At 40.4% G+C, this 19,628-nt stretch overlaps 1 protein-coding gene across 1 annotated transcript in view; it reads left to right on the plus strand.

The window, feature by feature from the left end:
- LOC136768684 (complement C3) overlaps positions 1–19,628 on the plus strand; it is a 69,805-nt gene that overhangs the window by 39,912 nt on the left and 10,265 nt on the right. The window contains exons 21-31 of the mRNA XM_066722992.1: positions 4,721–4,951; positions 5,139–5,196; positions 10,059–10,145; positions 10,306–10,509; positions 10,654–10,729; positions 11,955–12,114; positions 13,214–13,309; positions 14,447–14,609; positions 15,348–15,508; positions 15,938–16,096; positions 16,279–16,338. Coding sequence (XP_066579089.1) covers positions 4,721–4,951; positions 5,139–5,196; positions 10,059–10,145; positions 10,306–10,509; positions 10,654–10,729; positions 11,955–12,114; positions 13,214–13,309; positions 14,447–14,609; positions 15,348–15,508; positions 15,938–16,096; positions 16,279–16,338 — 1,455 coding nt within the window. The remainder of the gene's footprint in view (positions 1–4,720; positions 4,952–5,138; positions 5,197–10,058; positions 10,146–10,305; positions 10,510–10,653; positions 10,730–11,954; positions 12,115–13,213; positions 13,310–14,446; positions 14,610–15,347; positions 15,509–15,937; positions 16,097–16,278; positions 16,339–19,628) is intronic.

Genomic DNA, 19,628 nt, shown 5'->3' on the forward strand with positions numbered 1-19,628 from the left:
GGTTAAGCCTTTGGGACTACACGGTGCGTGTATCCCACATTCTGGTGTCTGGATACACAGTGTTTTGTCCGGCAACAACTTTAAGGTTGCATGTGGTTTGGTGTTACACATTAAAAATATCTAAAATCTCGAAAACAAATGAATCTATGCCAGCCATAAGCAGCATGAATTAAACTCCCCACACGCAACACATCCTCAACGTAGCCGGTACCATAGTGTAAAAAAATTGTCAGCATGTACCCATTAATCTAGTTTAAATAAAACACTGGCATTGCCTTTACTCAGCCTCCGTTTGGTCCTCCCCATGTCCATAAGATCTCAACTAGTGACTTTTCACTAGTGATGGACAGTTCATGAATGAACTAATAATTTCGAACAAATCTTGTGAATGAAAATAACTGACTCCTTTCTCTCATAAGATTTGTTCATTTGATTCCTTTATGCTGCTGGCTGCAGCTGCCTGATTGCTCACTCACTCTCCAATATTATTGAGTGATGCCAATAAAATCTCAATTTTGCCTGATTTGAGTGGGGCGGGCTTCTGACTAAGCAGCAAGTGCATGCCCTGCAAGACCTGAACACCCCGAATGAACAAATAGCAGAGAGCCATTCAGAATCATTGAACTGAAAGAACTGAACGAACTGAAAAAAATTAAGATTCCAGTTCTTTGGTGAACTGAGAGAGAAAGAAGTAGAGCTTGAACCTGCTGCACTATGTGCATACATGAGATCCTGATAAAAGATTTTAACAAAATATGGGTGCATAATTAATATATTAATTAATATATTAATTAATTATTAATTAATTAATATATTAATAATAATACGCATAAAAAATATGGGCGCTTTCACAAACTGGATTGTATTTGTTTAAATGGGTAATATTAACATCGAGTTGTCCAACCTGATTTGCAGATCTGCTGGTTTAATAAATACATTTATTTAATAAAAGCAACAGTTATGTATTGTTTATATTATTCATTGGCAATGATAGATATGCATTGTTAATTGTGATATATTTGAAAGATTGCAGTAAGTATTTACTTGTTTGCTTCATTGTGTAGCGTAAGATACACTTATAAGTGTTTTTATAGTATCACCTTATCACGAATCCTGGAATCTTGTAGATCTCAATTTCTGTAATAATTGGACACAGACACCAATTCCAAAGATATAAATTGTCAAATGTATTAAAAACAAAGACTAAATGTAGCACTACACTGATTATACAAAAGGGAAAAACTAATTAAAATTCAACTCTAGATCAACAAATCAAAGACAAATCACTTCCGTGACCAAATCAAAGACCATGGGATCACGTATGATATCACACAAATCGTAAAAAAAAAAGGTTATAAACACATCGACTACAATACCGGTTAGTAAGATGAATGTGAGTCTCTCATTAGTATTGTTAGTCAGACATTAAATAACTAAAGCAGGTTAGTATTTATGTCAGGTAACTTCTCGTTATATATATATGTCTCATTTACGTTTAGGTGCCGAGAAAGATCCTATCATTACTTGTTACCACAATTTCCCTTAACTGATAATTATTCAATAATTAAGGATTGGCAGGGCCACCTATAATCTGGTGTCTATTAATTTGTGTGGTTTGGAACAAAGGCAGTCCGGTTCGGCTTTGTCCAAGAACTTCCACTCAGTCGATGCACCTGGAAGTTGGGGTTTTGCGAATGTAGAGTCTATTCCAAACAGATTTTCCACTGTTTGAAGGCTCCAAGGTTGTGCACAAAATCTTCTTTGTAAGCAGGGTTTCCACCGTAGTTACTAGAAGACAAAGTCTTTGAGGAAAGCAGGGCCCTGTTTGGTTCCAAGGGTCAAGTTTCTTAAGACTCAATAGCTATTTAAATGACTGACACTTTCGTATGCAGTCGACTTAGTCAATTGTCCAGCTGTATTCACACCACTGATCAGGTGGGCACAGGCGGGCAGCGCAGTCTGTAAAGTTCTTTATTTGATAAAATCCTTTAAAATAATTCTTTGTACGAATCAATCTCCTTCTCCCAGTTTAACTCTTCTGTTGCCAGCATAGACTAGGTTGGTTTCTGGTTCCGTTTCTGGCAACAGAACTACAGATTGAGCTGTGGCAGCGAGTTTCTGGTTCAGGTGAGAGAGAGCGGGACCGTGTGCTGTTCTTTATACACCTGTCAGATCAATAGACGATTGGTTCTTGAGTTTGTGAGATGGGATTTCGGTTTCAGCCAACAGTGTCCTATTGGAGGGGGGCTTGATTTATGACTGATGTCAATCCATGCCATCTTTTGGAAATGCCGGTTGGCCCGGGTTCGTAGCTTTATGTCGGGATTTTGGCTCTCGTCCATTTCAAAGAATTTTTATTACCTACAGGCCCACCTTCCCCAGACATCTCACCACAGGGATTCTAAGCTATTTGGTCCACTCTCAGTGCCATCCTCCCAAGACTGTCATTTTGATGTAAACCAGTTCCAAGCTGATGAGTTAAGGAAATCTGATAACTTTGGGGGGGGAGAGGTCTTCTTTAGATCAGTGCTTCAGCTCAGAGCTAAAATGCTCTTATCAAAATACACCCATCATAATGCTACAATTGCATACCAGTTTGGATACTTGGTTCAAACTCAAGCCTGGTTAAGACAGACACACCGGGACACAAAAGGAAACACAAGGACACCCATCTCACATTGACCCTTACGTGGCCTTCTTTTGGATTTTGTGTGGCTTGTTCAGCCATCTCAGCAAGCGCACGGAGCCCGTCTCCCTTCCCACAATGTCTTGGGCCCAGACATGGGCAGCGCAGCCCTCAGGGTCATTGAGAGCTTGCTGGATAAATAGCGTCGGCCAATGGGAGAGGACAAGTGCGTAGCAACGCAGGAAATCGCATAGATGTGAAGTGATTAATTAAATAGCTTAACAATAACGTTTTGATTTCTAAGACAAAACTGAAGACAAAACGCCCCAAGAACAAGCAGGAACTAAAGACAGGGAAGAAACCCAGCATCTGGTGATGTCTATGGGTTCCAGACTTCAGGCAGTCATTCACTAGAAAGGACTTGCAACCAAGTATTGAAACTCACAATTTAATTAATGATTATGTTAGTTTGTTCAATTTACTTTTGAACCCCTAAAATGTTTATATACCGTATATAAAAATGGATGTAATACCTACACCGTTCACGCAATTTGTATGTAACTACCCTCAAATTAAAGATCAGTCTACACTTAAAGAACATATTGATTGTTTCCTTTCAAATCCAATATGGTGGCATACAGAGCCAAAATGATTAAAATATTTAACTAATATATACACCGATCAGCCATAACAGCCCTGACCCGTCGAGGCATGGACTCCACTAGACCTCTGAAGGTGTGCTGTGGTATCTGGCACCAAGATGTTGGCAGCAGATCCTTTAAGTCCTGCAAGTTGCGAGGTGGGGCCTCCATGGATCGGACTTGTTTGTCCAGCACATCCCACAGATGTTCGATTGGATTGAGATCTGGGGAATTTGGAGGCCAAGTCAACACCTTGAACTCGTGATTCATCAGACCAGACCACCTTCTTCCATTGCTCTGTTGTCCAGTTCTGATGCTCACGTGCCCATTGTAGGCACTTTCGGCAGTGGACAGGGGTCAGCATGGGCACCCTGACTGGTGTGTGGCTACGCAGCCCCATACGCAACAAAATGCGATGCACTGTGTGTTCTGACACCTTTCTATCAGAACCAGCATTCACTTTTTCAGCAATTTGAGCACATTAACACATTAACTTTGAGGACAAAATGTTCACTTGCTGCCTAATATATCCCACCCACTGACAGGTGCCATGATAATGAGATTATCAGTGTTATTCACTTCACCTGTCAGTGCTCATAATGTTATGGCAGATGGATGTATATGCATTGCTTTTATCACATAAATATTTATTAAACCAGAAAATCAGGTTGGATAACTCGATGTAAATATTGTCTATTTCAATAAATACAATCCTTTTTGTGAAAGCATGACTACATGCTAATATTTTGCTGAAATAGACCATCAGGGTTTCATTCATGTGCATAGCGCAGCAGCACATTCAATATTTTTCTCTTTCTCTTTCAGTTCACCAAAGAACTGGAGACTTAGTTTTTTTCCATTCTTTCAGTTCTTTCGTTTTTTTCGGATCTTTCACTTCTTTCGGTTCACTTACTCATAAGACACGGTTCAGCTATGATTCATTCATTTGGGGCAGGCAGTGGGCACCTGCACCTTTGATAGGCTAATAATGTGAATTCAGCTAACCAGAAGTACTGAACAAATCAAAAGAGTCAAATGAAACAGATCTTTGTACTGAACTGAATAAAAATATCTGGTTCTCTGAAAAGAACCGTAATTCCCATCACTACTCCTCACCATTCTAAATTAAAATACACTTGTCAGCCAACAAAACAGACCTATAAATAGAAAGGAGCTTTACAAAGTAAAAGAGACCATTGATTAGGCACCACCTCCCCAGCGAGGGAGGGAGTGACACATCTCGTTGGGCATGAGTCTTTCTCTCTCATGTGGTGAGAGTTGAAAACAGGAAGGATAGACTCTCATTGGCATCTGGAGTTTGGATTTTTTTTTTCGGACACTACGAAGGCTTTGTTGGGGTAAGGTAGTAAATTAACATCTTCGTTGTATTGAATGTTTGTAAATCGATTGTTCAGATAAGGAGAGATACCTATATTTAATCTTTCCTCTCTAGGTCCAAGTGGATCTAGTGGAAAGTAAAGAAAACAAAGAGAACAGACAGATCTGCAGTTTGGCCAGTAACACAGGCCGCTACAGACAGGACGTCGTGGTGGGGGAGAAGTCTTCTCGATTGGTCCCCTACACCATCATTCCTATGAGGATTGGAAATACAGAGATTGAAGTCAGAGCTAATGTCTACAGGCAATTGACAGGAGATGCAGTGAAGAAGACGCTGCGAATACTGGTGAGAACATTCCTATGTGTGTCTTTGTTCTAATTCAGAACAGCCGATTGGCCCCTCATTAGTAATCTGATGGTCTTTCGGAATAAGGTTCAGCAGAGGTGTCAAGAACAGGTGGAAGATTTTTTTTAATTGTGTTTTAAAATGTTTTTTCTGGTTTGTTTCTCTTCTGTTTTATTCTCCCATTTAGCCAGAAGGGATGTTGAGGCCAATTGAGAATACAGTGCTTTTGAATCCCTCGGCCAAAGGTAAGGAGGCAACAACTGAACAGGTGAATCTGAGTTTTAAGCAAGGGTCATTAGAAGAGTAGTTGGCAGCAGTGGACACAAACTGCATTGCCGGTGACACATTTTTAATATCAATATACCGTTGAAGAATTGTTCCTAAAGAAGCTTGTTCCTAAATTCTTTAAGAAGTAGACAGACTCATCAAATTCACTTTACAAATACTTTACAGTAGAACTACACAAATACAAATAAAAGTAAAAGTAAAATACACAGAAACAGAATAAAACGTAGATTTACAAGAATGATGTGCAAATGATTCCTTTGCAAATGGTTTTTGTATAGTGTTATAAAGTTGCAAAATGTTTTTAAGTGTTATCACATCCCCAGTCTGACAATTCCCCCATGTTAGACTTATTCTCTCCTGATTTCCATTCCAATATTGAATCATTGTTCCTGTCTATTTGCACTAATTACCTCACCAGACCTTTGTAACCTTGCTCTTCACCCCCTCTGTATAAACCCTTTGGGTCAATTGTAATGAACTGAAAGTAGTGTACTAACTGGAGATGACCCTGTGGTTAGTATGCAGTTCCATACTAACCCAGTACTTAAGTTTAATACCAATTGTAATGAATTTGGTGGCTGAAGTTAGTCCCCATTTTGCTAATTTTGCTATACTGATAATTGACCTGCTTTTTTGCTTGCAACAAATTAAGGGCTCAAAGTACATAACTGAAGGCAATAGGCAGCATTGAATACAAATGGTTTTAAAATATTATGTCATTGATAAACAATTAAATGAAAACATCTCTCTGCGTGCAGACTTGTGAATTATGTGCTGCAAGAATATAGACACCTCCGCCTAGGTTAGATTGATGCCATACAACTTAGTTGCCTTATGCAGCCTGTCCGTGAGATCTGGGAGGTAAGACGCATCATGCAGTTTTAAAAAGGATGCTGCAGCCTTCATAAGGTCATATGAGTCTGATTGAAATCTACTGTTCAATTCACTAATCTGGCAGTCCAGGATTTCATTAGCCATAGCGCACAGATCAGTGTACCTGTTCACCCTTCTAGATTTTCAGAAGTTGCAACAAAGCCATCCTCAAGCTGACCGGGGAGCTTTCGTTTGTGCAATGGGTGTGCAACATCCCAGTTTTGAAAGTCATTTTTCTCAATTAGCTCTTGTGATATTTGCATAACCTTTTGGTAGACATAGCTGTCACAAATCACTAAATGACTGCTTAAGCCCTTCAGTTAAATCAATACATTCCATTACAGAGTGGCTGACTGTAAGCCTTTTGTGGCAAAATCAGATAACTCAAATAGTTGTCCAAATAAAACAAGCAAGAAACTGAATTATTTAGTTAATATCTGCTGTAGTAATGACTATGCATCCAGCTGTGTTTTTTCAGCCGCACCCTCTGAATATTCTGTAAAAAAACTATTATGTCAAAAAGGTTGAGCACTTTTCTCACTGAGGTTGACCTTGAGCTCTACCTTGTGTCGCATCCCTGTTCAAGTTCCAGTGGCCTGTGATCAGGATGCATCTCTTTCTGTAGCTCCAGGAACAGGGTGTGTAACTGAGCCCCATTCATGTATGCATGTAGCAAGTTCAGAGTGTCAAAAAAAGTGGTGGTGTCAGCTGACGTCCATGCCATAGCTGATAGCTCCAGATTTAAGCGATGCGAGTGGATGTACATGACATCGATGTATTTGTGTATTAGAATGCCAGTGCCCAGACATGACCGATGCCCCATGAAAGCTGAGACCAACGCATAATTCAGGGTCTAGTTCAAAAGGGTTAACAATCTCTGTTTTTTTTTTCTGCAATGCCCTCCACTGTCATGTTAGCAGTCTCCAGGAAGTCAATAGCCCTCTCTTTGATCTCCCTATTATAACTGCTACCACCTCTCATTTTGAAATGTCCTTACACTCATCAGCTAGGATAGCAAAGTAGGTGCCCTTCTTCTCGTCCAGCTCCTTCTTTATTTTGTGCAGCAAGAGAGTTGCTGCAGAATCAAGTAAATCATTTTGTATTTCATGGCTGGTCATTGTGGCATACTTTGAATCTCTGGATCATATTTGCACAACAGTTTAAATAACTCCCAGAAATTGCCCCTGTTATGAGCATCTTCATTTTCCCTATGTCCTCGAAGAGCAATCTCCTGTTTAGTACACAGCATCACAATATCCAATACGACTTTAATATGCTCCCGATTCATTACTATTAAAAAAAAAAAAAAATCTGAATTTAACTGGTGGAGTTCCTCGATCAGACTCGAGGTTGTGTTTGTAGCCACTATACTTGCTGACCAGTACGGCGTGAGCCTTGCTAGTTTTGTGCTTGTTGCAAGCCATTCGTGTGTGTTTCCAGTCTGTGAAACCATCACGGGTGAAAACATCCTTTCCCAAATTCTACCCAAAATGCTGGCACATTTGACAAAATACAGCATCTTTTGATATGCTATATTCAACCAATGGGATGAAAAGCAGCAGGCCTTACCTGCTCCGCACATTGTATTTGGATAGCGCTTCAGTATTGGTTGGACTGGTGGCTCATCTACAGATGGGTATGGGGCTGGGGCTAGGCCTAGAGCTGAAAAGCTGGCATGGCTGGGTCCCTTGATGGTGGGCAGCGTAATGTCCCTGTTTGTCCCATTATTTTCACCCTTTTGTTCCACCGATTGTGTTTCTAATTCATCATGGACAAGGTATGCTGTGGTGGTGGGGGCAGTATGGGTGGTACTACCTGCACTATCCGCTGCGGCTGTTCCCTCAGGTTGAGGTTGGGAGTGGACTGGCAATGGTTGCTGAATGCATACTCTTTTTACAAATTGAAATAGGCTTGTCTGTTTTGACATCTCGACAATCAGGTTAATATTGTCACAATAGCGCAATTCATAAGAGAATTTGCTTGGTAATATTGATGCTAAATAGGCTGTAACTAAGAAAAGAGCGCTTTTCTAACACATGCTGTAGGTAAATACAATTTGAATATAATGAGTCTACTCTATGATTGGTTAATGGATGCAATGATGTCTGATAGGATGTACTTTACATGTATGTACTGTTTCATTGCAACAGCAAAACAACAAAATGCATTGTTGATTGCAGAGCCGCCAATGAAACCTTGAAACAATAAGTAACAATCAGCAACAATAAGTTCCAAGCATGACAGCATGTACAGTGAGGGAAAAAAGTATTTGATCCCCTGCTGATTTTGTACGTTTGCCCACCGACAAAGAAATGATCAGTCTATAATTTTAATGGTTGGTGTATTTTAACAGTGAGAGACAGAATTACAAAAAAAAAAATCCAGAAAAATGCATTTCAAAAAACTGTTATTGTTAATGTTAATGAGGGAATTAAGTATTTGATCCCTATCAATCAGCAAGATTTCTGGCTCCCAGGTGTCTTTTATACAGGTAACGAGATGAGATTAGGAGCACTCTCTTAAAGGGACTGCTCCTAATCTCAGCTCGTTACCTGTATAAAAGACACCTGTCCACAAAAGCAATCAATCAATCAGATCAAACTCTCCACCATGGCCAAGACCAAAGAGCTGTCCAAGGATATCAGGGACAAGATTGTAGACCTACACAAGGCTGGAATGGGCTACAAGACCATCGCCAAGCAGCTTGGTGAGAAAGTGACAACAGTTGGTGCGATTATTCGCAAATGGAAGAAACACAAAATAACTGTCAGTCTCCCTCGGTCTGGGGCTCCATGCAAGATCTCACCTCGTGGAGTTTCAATGATCATGAGACCGGTGAGGAATCAGCCCAGAACTACACGGGAGGATCTTGTTAATGATCTCAAGGCAGCTGGGACCATAGTCACCAAGAAAACAATTGGTAACACACTACGCCATGAAGGACTGAAATCCTGCAGTGCCCGCAAGATCCCCCTGCTCAAGAAAGCACATGTACAGGCCCGTCTGAAGTTTGCCAATGAACATCTGAATGATTCAGAGGAGAACTGGGTGAAAGTGTTGTGGTCAGATGAGACCAAAATCGAGCTCTTTGGCATCAACTCAACTCGCTGTGTTTGGAGGAGGAGGAATGACCCCAAGAACACCATCCCCTCCGTCAAACTTGGAGGTGGAAACATTATGCTTTGGGGGTGTTTTTCTGCTAAGGGGACAGGACAACTGCACCGCATCAAAGGGACGATGGACGGGGCCATGTACTGTCAAATCTTGGGTGAGAACCTCCTTCCCTCAGCCAGGGCATTGAAAATGGGTCTTGGATGGGTATTCCAGCATGACAATGACCCAAAACACACAGCCAAGGCAACAAAGGAGTGGCTCAAGAAGAAGCACATTAAGGTCCTGGAGTGACCTAGCCAGTCTCCAGACCTTAATCCCATAGAAAATCTGTGGAGGGAGCTGAAGGTTCGAGTTGCCAAATGTCAGCCTCGAAACCTTAATGACTTGGAGAGGATCTGCAAAGAGGAGTGGGACAAAATTCCTCCTGAGATGTGTGCAACCCTGGTGGCCAACTACAAGAAACGTCTGACCTCTGTGATTGCCAACAAGGGTTTTGCCACCAAGTACTAAGTCGAAGGGGTCAAATACTTATTTCCCTCATTAACATGCAAATCAATTTATAAGTTTTTTGAAATGCGTTTTTCTGGATTTTTTTTGTTGTTATTCTGTCTCTCACTGTTAAAATACACTTACCATTAAAATTATAGACTGATCATTTCTTTGTCAGTGGGCAAATGTACAAAATCAGCAGGGGATCAAGTACTTTTTTCCTTCACTGTATCTGCCTTCATTAGGGGCCCTAAAGAAGGCAGATACATGCTCTAGGTCAGTAAAGTCAACTTCCCATTCACTGCACCACAGTCACACTTCCTGTCACTCTCTCTCCCCTCAGGTGGGAAGCAAATCATACAGTTTCAGAAAGAAAACTTGGACTCCTTGGTTCCAGGCACAACCCCACTGAGGTTCATCACAGCTACAGGTAATCACTCTGTCTTTGTATCTGGGTGGGTTCACAGGGGATAACAAGTTCATCCAGCTAAACACATAATGTGAAAGTTGTTATTTTTTATTAAATAATTGATTATTCTTCCAAATGATTTTACTCTGTGTCTGTGTGTGTGCCCATTTAATTCTGACAGGGGATGTGCTGACAGACACTATTAGGAATGCCATCAGCGGGTCTGCCCTGACGACGCTCATTCGCATGCCTGGCGGTTGTGTGGAGCAGAACGTGGCCTCCATGGTGTTCCCGGTCATAGCCACACACTACCTGGACAGATCAGGGGACTGGGAGAGAGTCGGAGTGGGCCGACGGCAGGAAGCTATTGAATACATTGACAAAGGTGAGACAATTGGGCTGTGGGGTTTGCAAAGGTGTGTGTTTCTAGGAGGCTGTGGGGTTCAGTAATGCAAAATAACCTAATTGAAATTAAACGATGCAGTATAACAGGAGTGCAACTAATATTTCCTGCTTTCTGTCCCTCCAGGTTATGCCAGACAGATGTCTTATCGCAACTCAGATGACTCCTATCCACCTTACAATAAACAGGCTTCAAGTACCTGGTAATAAACTAAGATAGAGTTCTTGATACTGATTCAACAGAAAATGCAGCTGTTAAAATTCTGTGTTTTTTTTAAACATACAGCATTATTAGTTGTCAAATTTGTTTTATTATTTTATTGTATAGAAATAGGTGTGATTCAATCACAGATACAGATACCTATGTAGGCTTCTGTATATTATACACCGATCAGCCATAACATTATGAGCACTGACAGGTGAAGTGAATAACACTGATAATCTCGTTATCATGGCACCTGTCAGTGGGTGGGATATATTAGGCAGCAAGTGAACAGTTTGTCCTCAAAGTTAATGTGTTAGAAGCAGGAAAAATGGGCAGCGTGAGGATCTGAGCGACTTTGACAAGGGCCAAATGATGGCTAGACGAATGGGTCAGAGCATCTCCAAAACTGCAGCTCTTGTGGGGTGTTCCCAGTCTGCAGTGGTCAGTACCTATCAAAAGTGGTCCAAGGAAGGAAAAGTGGTGAACCGGCGACAGGGTCATGGGCAGCCAAGGCTCATTGATACACGTGGGGAGCGAAGGCTGGGCCGTGTGGTCCGATCCAACAGACGAGCTACTGTAGCTCAAATTGCTGAAAAAGTTCATGCTGGTTCTGATAGAAAGGTGTCAGAACACACAGTGCATCGCAGTTTGTTGCATATGGGGCTGCGTAGCTGCAGACCAGTCAGGGTGCCCATGCTGACCCCTGTCCACTGCTGAAAACACCTACAATGGGCACGTGAGCATTAGAACTGGACCACGGAGCAATGGAAGAAGGTGGTCTGGTCTGATGAATCACGGGTTCAAGGTGTTGACTTGGCCTCCAAATTCCCCAGATCTCAATCCAATCGAACATCTGTGGGATGTGATGGACAAACAAGTCCGATCCATGGAGGCCCCACCTCGCAACTTACAGGACTTAAAGGATCTGCTGCCAACGTCTTGGTGCCAGATACCACAGCACATCTTCAGAGGTCTAGTGGAGTTCATGCCTCTACGGGTCAGGGCTGTTTTGGCAGAAAAAGGGGGACTTACACAATATTAGGCCTGCGGTCATAATGTAATGGCCGATCGGTGTATATGCTAGTGCCCTAGGTTTTCCCAAAAATACACAACCAAAATATCCTTGTTAGAAAGGGGGAATGTCGTGGGCTGTTGTGGTTGTTTTGTGCCAGACTTCAGCTCCTTGCTGGAGGAAAGTGAATTTCTCTTTGGTTTGTTTTCAGGCTGACTGCATTTGTTGCCAAGGTGTTTGCCTTAGCTTACCCCTTGACACATATAGATGACGACAGACTGTGTAACTCAGTGAGATTCCTGATTCAATACAAACAGCTGCCTGATGGGTCTTTCACAGAGGACGCCCCTGTTGTTTTTCCTTATTATACGGTACATACAGTATTATTATTAGTAGTAGTAGTCGTAAAAATAACAAAATATTTTTATTATTGTGGTTACTAAATTTAGGTTACTAAACCTTGACAGTTACAGTGTACAATGGCTTTACAATAACAACATCAAATCATATTTAAACTGAAGCAAAACTACAAGGTACAGTGAGGGAAAAAGTATTTGATCCCCTGCTGATTTTGTACGTTTTCCCACTGACAGAAATGATCAGTCTATAATTTTAATGGTAGGTGTATTTTAACAGTGAAAGACAGAATAACAACCATGGGACCATAGGCACCAAGAAAACAATTGGTAACACACTACGCCGTGAAGGACTGGAATCCTGCAGCGCCCGCAAGGTCCCCCTGCTCAAGAAAGCACATGTACAGGCCTGTCTGAAGTTTGTCAATGAACATCTGAATGATTCAGAGGAGAACTGGGTGAAAGTGTTGTGGTCAGATGAGACCAAAATCAAGCTGTGTTTGGAGGAGGAGGAATGACCCCAAGAACACCATCCCCTCCGTCAAACATGGAGGTGGAAACATTATGCTTTGGGGGTGTTTTTCTACTAAGGGGACAGGACAACTGCACCGCATCAAAGGGACGATGGACGGGGCCATGTACCATCAAATCTTGGGTGAGAACCTCCTTCCCTCAGCCAGGGCATTGAAAATGGGTCTTGGATGGGTATTCCAGCATGACAATGACCCAAAACACACAGCCAAGGCAACAAAGGAGTGGCTCAAGAAGAAGCACATCAAGGTCCTGGAGTGGCCTAGGCAGTCTCCAGACCTTAATCCCAGAGAAAATCTGTGGAGGGAGCTGAAGGTTGGACTTGGAGAGGATCTGCAAAGAGGAGTGGGACAAAATCCCTCCTGAGATGTGTGCAAACCTGGTGGCCAACTATATGAAACGTCTGACCTCTGTGATTGTCAACAAGGGTTTTGCCACCAAGTACTAAGTCGAAGGGGTCAAATACTTATTTCCCTCATTAACATGCAAATCAATTTATAACTGGTACTAGAAATAGCTATTATTTCATATTGTACCATGTCCAGGTGTTATACTTCTGCTTTTTGTCTTTTTTGGCCTTCAGGGAGGGTTACAAGGAGGGGATGGCAAAGCAACGTTGACTGCTTTTGTTCTAATTGCAATGGCTGATGCTAAAAGTTTCTGTTCGTCAATACAGACTGTGAGTATGACATCTCGTTTTAATTCAGACTGTGGTGCTTGAGGGTTGTGGCTCATGCCTCCCCACACACGCATCCAGGGTTCCCACGCATCCTGGAAAACCTTGAAAACCTTGAATTTAAAAGTCATTTTCAAGGCATGGAAAACAGCTGGAAAATTAGGTTGTGATATCGCACATGATGAATATAAGGAGTTGTTTGTGATGGATACATATTTGATGGCACATGCTTGTTGACAAAAATAGCTAAAATGCAATTCATTGTTGTGCTATCTCTAAGTGCAGCCATAGCTCTGTAGCTGACTGTAGTGCTTGACTGACTGATGGCAGAAACAAGTTCAGGCACAACGATGCACACACAGAACTTAAGAACTGTTTGAGCCGAGCATGCACAAGCTTGCTTTGGTCTAATGTCGACATGGTCAGGACATGAACTGCAGTAAGATCTAATACAGTAACATTATTTTACTAACATATAGGTATTTGTTGTTTTAAAATGGTCAGTTGACATCTAAGGAACTTAATAAAAAATAAACAAAGAAGCGAAAGTGTGTGGCTGAAAAGTATTTCCCCCTCAGAATACACCAGCATACATTCAAGGTGAGTGACTATCCAAAGAAACGAGGATTCATCTCATCAAGAAACAAAAACACAAGGCGAGCTGCCACTAGAAATAAAACTATAAAATATTGAAAGGAATTAGCACAACAATTGCTAAATGTTTTAAAACATGTTGTATTACTTAAACATTAAGAAAGTAAAATTATTAAAATCAATTTTCATCCGAAGTGGTGGTGTTCATCATTATTGTAATCAAACAAGTTTTTAAAATGAGAACGAGTGTTGCGTTAATTATTTTCAATGAGTGGATAGCTACACATGTCTCTGCCCAAGCCAAACACCAGTAAGAAGAAAAATATAAGTATGTTACAAAAATTTTAGATTTTAACGAATGCACATGAAATTGATGCAGTTAGATAGAGGGTTAAATACATTAAATTTTATTGGCAAATAAATTAGTTATTTGAATGTGTATATGTGGATTTATATTTGTTTTTCTGTATTAATATAGTATTTTAGGGAAGAGCTGATGAGAAACGCTGTCTCTACTGTTCTCACTGTCACTGATGTGTATACTAGAGTATCCAGACCAGTATGGGCAAAGCAGGGAGGTATTTGAAGAGTCAGCTTCCCAGTCTCAGCAGACCCTACTCTGTGGCCATTTTGTCCTACGCCCTGGCCTTGATGGACAACCCTGACAAGAGCTTTCTGGAGAGATACCTTGGGAACTCTGGGTCAGAAGGTACAACTACTGCTGTTTGGGATATTAATAAGGACTAGGTGTATTGACACAGCTGTTCTAATAAAATAAACTGTCCATGTTCTCTCTGCTTAACATCCAGGCCCGTGCACAGGGATTGGGGAGGGGGTGTGGGGGTTGCTAACTAATTGTTCACTGGGGACTGGGCGGACAACTTGATGACTTAGGGGGCACCGCCTCTTTCACCCCCCACCTATGCACATGCCTGTTAACATCTAATTCCCATGCGGTACTGTACAGAAAAAAGTCCATCTCACTCAATTTTGATTTTGTTAATCACCTCATCTTTGTTTCCAGTTAGGATGGGTTTCTCACTGCTGCACACTTTGACCCCCCTTCAGAGAAAGTGATTGGCTTTTCTGATTCTGTGAAATTTTGTTTTTTGATTGTGTAAATGGAAGGATATAGCAATCACATACAGCACAAGAGATACAAAAAAACTAAAACAAACTGATGACTTGAAACTTTTACTGCATAAATAAGTAAATTAGTAATGAAAGAAATACATAAAGAAAGGAAAGGAATTATGGACAGTTGAAGGTTGTTAAATACAATAAGAAAGAAAATGTTAATAAGGATGATGTTCTATTTTCCAGAACTCCCCTTTGTCCCTATTTAAATAACCTTCAGTTGTCCAGTTGTCAGTTCCTGTGCTGCAGGGTGGCCTGGGACTGAGGTACTGGGAACTCCACTGGCATTCTCTTTGTGTATCTTATGCAGGTGGCACACAGTGGAGAGATGAGTACAAATCAAACACGTTAGAAGCTACGGGTTACGCACTGCTGGCCTACCTGAAGATGGGCAGAATGGATCGGGCGACTCCCATTTATGAGTGGCTAGTCCGTCAGGGTGATGCCAACGGTGGATATGGATCAACACAGGTACAGTCGCTGAGACCTCCCAGGCCGCCCATATGCTGAGCAGCCTGTAAGGCACAGCACACACACGGGCATGGGATAAGTTTCAGGATTTGGGGGGATGGTTAGTGCAGCGGTGGGAGACGGGGGTGCTGGCACAAGTGCCCGAAAACAGCATCCACATGGTCCTAAAGCCTGCATGATAGTTCTTCTGCTTATAGATGGATTTAAAAGTTGTTTGATCATAATGTTTTCAGAGGCACTGAGAGAAAATGAATACAGTCTAGATATGTCACTTTCTGAAACATTTCTGTTATAAATTACACATGTAATTTGGGGAAAATAATAAAACAACAATTGAAGTTAACAAATGTTCCCAAATAGAAATGTATAGGAAATAAAAAGGTATGATGACGTCCATGTCCATGTCTCTCTGTCTCCACCCTGCTTTAGTCCACCATGGTAGTTTTCCAGGCCCTGGCGGAGTACGTGATCCATGAGCCTCCGATTGAAAATCCGGAATTAAACCTGGATCTCTATATATCTGGCCGGAGTACCATTCTCAAATGGCGCATGGAGAAAGGCAACTATCATGTGACTAAATCACAGAAGGTAAGAGAGACACTACACTGCTCACGTGAAAGAAAAATTACTTTGATAGTGTTAAAAAAAACAGAATTGTATCTTGCCTTGTGCACATGTCTATACTTGTTAATGTGCATTGGGGTGGACATTTTTTTTGGGGTGCCCATAAAAAGTAAGCTGTGTTACTTTGTTCTTTTGTTTTGTGGTAGATAAACATCAATCAGAACTTCACGGTAGAGGCCACTGGAAGCGGATCCGGGAAGCTCATAGTAAGCAGCTTTCTTTCATTTCTGAGAAACCCTATGCTATAGGCCTCCAAAGATACAGGTTAGACTTGCATTCCTCACCTTCAATACCCAGCTTGCATGGGGTAAATCATTCCCTAGGACACTCCTGAACCCCACACACACACACAGAGTAAATTTTAAACTTGCAGTGGAGTTTCAAGCTTAAAGACACAAGAGTTCAACACTTCACAAGGGTAACAGCATCTTGAACTTAACAGCATCCTGAGGGTAATAGCATCAGTGTAAAACATCAACAGCACATCTGTGGTGGAACTAGCTTTTCATGCCAGGGGGGCAAATCATACTCTAGGGGGACCCTTATTGATAAGAGTTGTTTAATTTGCTGGTTTACACAAAGGCTTATGTTTTCATTGTATTCAGTTCTCAACTCCCCTCTCTGACATGTTGTAGGCATACACAATTAGTCAACAAATACATTAACCATAGAGAAAAACAAATACAAATGCAGAATAATTCATTTTTTAAATACAAGTCTGTATGTCAACAACTAAAGGTCCTTTTTTCTTTGTTTCATGCAAATGAATTTGTTTATGACAGTTACATGACACTGGTCTACAATATTTTAAAAGTTGTCTGCTTCAGAAATAAAATGTTCTGGATTTTGATCTACTGAATTAAAATATCATGATTAAAACAACTGTTCCCAAGATATTTAAGTTTTTTTAATGTAAATCTAGGTCTTTTCATGTGTTTATGGGCTTACAGGTATAGTTAAAAAGTCTGAAACACAATTCACAAGTTGAGGAATACATGTTGCATGTCATTAGCAATTAGTAAAGGGATAATTAGTTCAGAGACTTGCATCATCACTCTGAACTCACCGTAAGTTGAGAAGATTTTCCATACAAATGCAATGTTAAAATAGGCAGAGTGGTCCCAGACAATGAATTTTGGCCAAAAAATAAATATATATATATATACTTTATATCAGGGCATCCCAACCTTTTTCATCCCAAGGCCCACTTGATCAACATTATAAACTTTTGAAGCCCCCTACCCACACAATCCGTTCAAAAACATTTTTTTAATACATTTTAATACATTAGATACATTAGCATAATGTGCTGATGACATCACATTAGCTAGTAAGTGTCTACACTTGAATTACATGTTTTGGTTCTGCTTAAGAGATAATCTATCTAAACAAAATAAAACATGTCCTTATACTTTAAAATAATAATAATCAAAATCAAATAATACATTCTCGAACAGTAGTTAAAATTTATTTTTACAACCGCACGCATATATAGGTAGGCTATTGATTTAACTTGCATGAAACATGTTAACTTTTCAGTAAAAACACTTAACTCATTATATACTGTATGTGCAGTGACATATGCATGCTAACTTTAATTAGTATTTTATTCAATAAATGTTGTCAGAAATAAGGAGTTGGTGTAAAACCCATGATGAATATACCCCAGTGTTCAGTAACATTAAAAAATCTATACTAAAATACTAAAGACACTGGGACACAGTAACCTTAATAGTTAACTATAAGAAACAGACTCCCTTTTACAGTTTTTGTCAACATTATGTATTTTTCTCTATATAATCATAATAATAATAATAATAATGGATAAATTGCAACAAACTTAGTATGGAGCTGCCTACTAAACATGGGATCATCTCCAGTTAGTGTGCAGCGTTTGTTGCAATTGACCCATTAAACCTAATAAAAAGAAAAATGCATAAAAATGTAAACTTAAATTGATAAAATAATCCCGGAGATTGGTTGTTCGTCTGCGATATACACTGTGTGTGTGTTTACCCCCCCCCCGGCCTCTGAATTACTGATGGCGGGCGACACAGAAACTGTAAATCTGATGTGAATTAAATGCACTGGTAGCCAAGACAATAAGCTTTCAAACGATGTGCACATTGTAGTAATACAGTGTAACTGCTATACACAGGAGCCGTGTGTAACACTGCCAAATAATGCTTAAGAGGGTGTAGTAACACAGTATATAACTCTGAAATGTACATTACATTCAGTGTACATTCAAATGTACATTCAGGTTTTGGTAACCACATTTTTTTTTTTTTTTTTTTTTTACCTCTGGCAGTTTACTGCTTACCCTTGTACCATTTCAGTTTATTCACTGGACTTGAACTGCATAAATGTCAATAAAAACTGGAAAAATGGGGGTGTTCTAAAACTTTTGACCGGTAGAGTATATTCTTGCGGCCCACCTGTAGTAGCAGGGAGATGATTTTGACTGTAGTGCTGACTGTAGATTGAAGCTCTGGGCAGTGCTGCTAGAAATGGAATGCATTCGTAGCCCAAAATCTATAAAATTGAAGCATAATACTTGCTAAATAATACTCACACACTGCATTCTTGTTGATCATTCTTTGCAGAAACAAACCAATTGCCATGCGTTCAAAGAAAACGTGTTGAGAAGGTCATTGGTGACATTAGTCAGATGCTGCACAGAATCTGAGATTTGAAGATTTAGGTCACGTTTGTGTAACGCAGATCTCCACAGTTCTTTGTGGATCTGCAAGGCTCCACCAATGTGATCAGAGGATTATGTAGGTCTGTGTAGAACTGCGGAAATATGCATGCTGCTGCTCAGTGCAATCTTGCCAACATAAGTGCAGAACAACATAAGATGAAAAGACGTAAGTCGGGAGATGACTGTAAATCACTACAAAAGACGAGTATTCAGCAGCCACGTCATTTGCTACTACTACTACTAATAATACAATGTATTTTATATAGTGCAATTCATTACAGGAATCTCAAAGTGCTTAATAGTATAAAACAATAAAATACATAAACACATTAGCAATAATTTTTTTACATTCCAATTCATGAAAATGTGTTTTAAGTAGTGCTGAGGGAATTCATGCGTTAATCTTTGCTATTAATTTGAAATGTTTAACACAAAAAAAAAAAACGCAATTGACTCTGCACTTTTTTTTACCTCTGCTTTAATGATTTCCTGTTGTGGCGGCTATGGTGAGTGTGTCAAAACAAGTAATCCTTGCATGATAGGACAAGGGGGGAGTTTTAGGAGGAATGTTTACATTTAAAAAGTTTCCTGATGGCGCTTTTGACAAAACAAAGGTGGTGTGTACAAGTTGCAAAGCCGAATTCAAATACCATAGAAGCAATTCATCTTTAGTATACCATATAAAAGCAAAACACCCAGGTACTAGCTACGTAACTAGCGAGGTTACAAGAGGGCCTGGCCAATCCACGTTGCTGCAGTACGGTAATCAGTAGGCAAAATATTGGGGTGAAA

The sequence above is a fragment of the Amia ocellicauda genome, chromosome 14 (genome assembly GCF_036373705.1).
Source record: "Amia ocellicauda isolate fAmiCal2 chromosome 14, fAmiCal2.hap1, whole genome shotgun sequence".
Taxonomy (NCBI): Eukaryota; Metazoa; Chordata; class Actinopteri; order Amiiformes; family Amiidae; genus Amia; species Amia ocellicauda.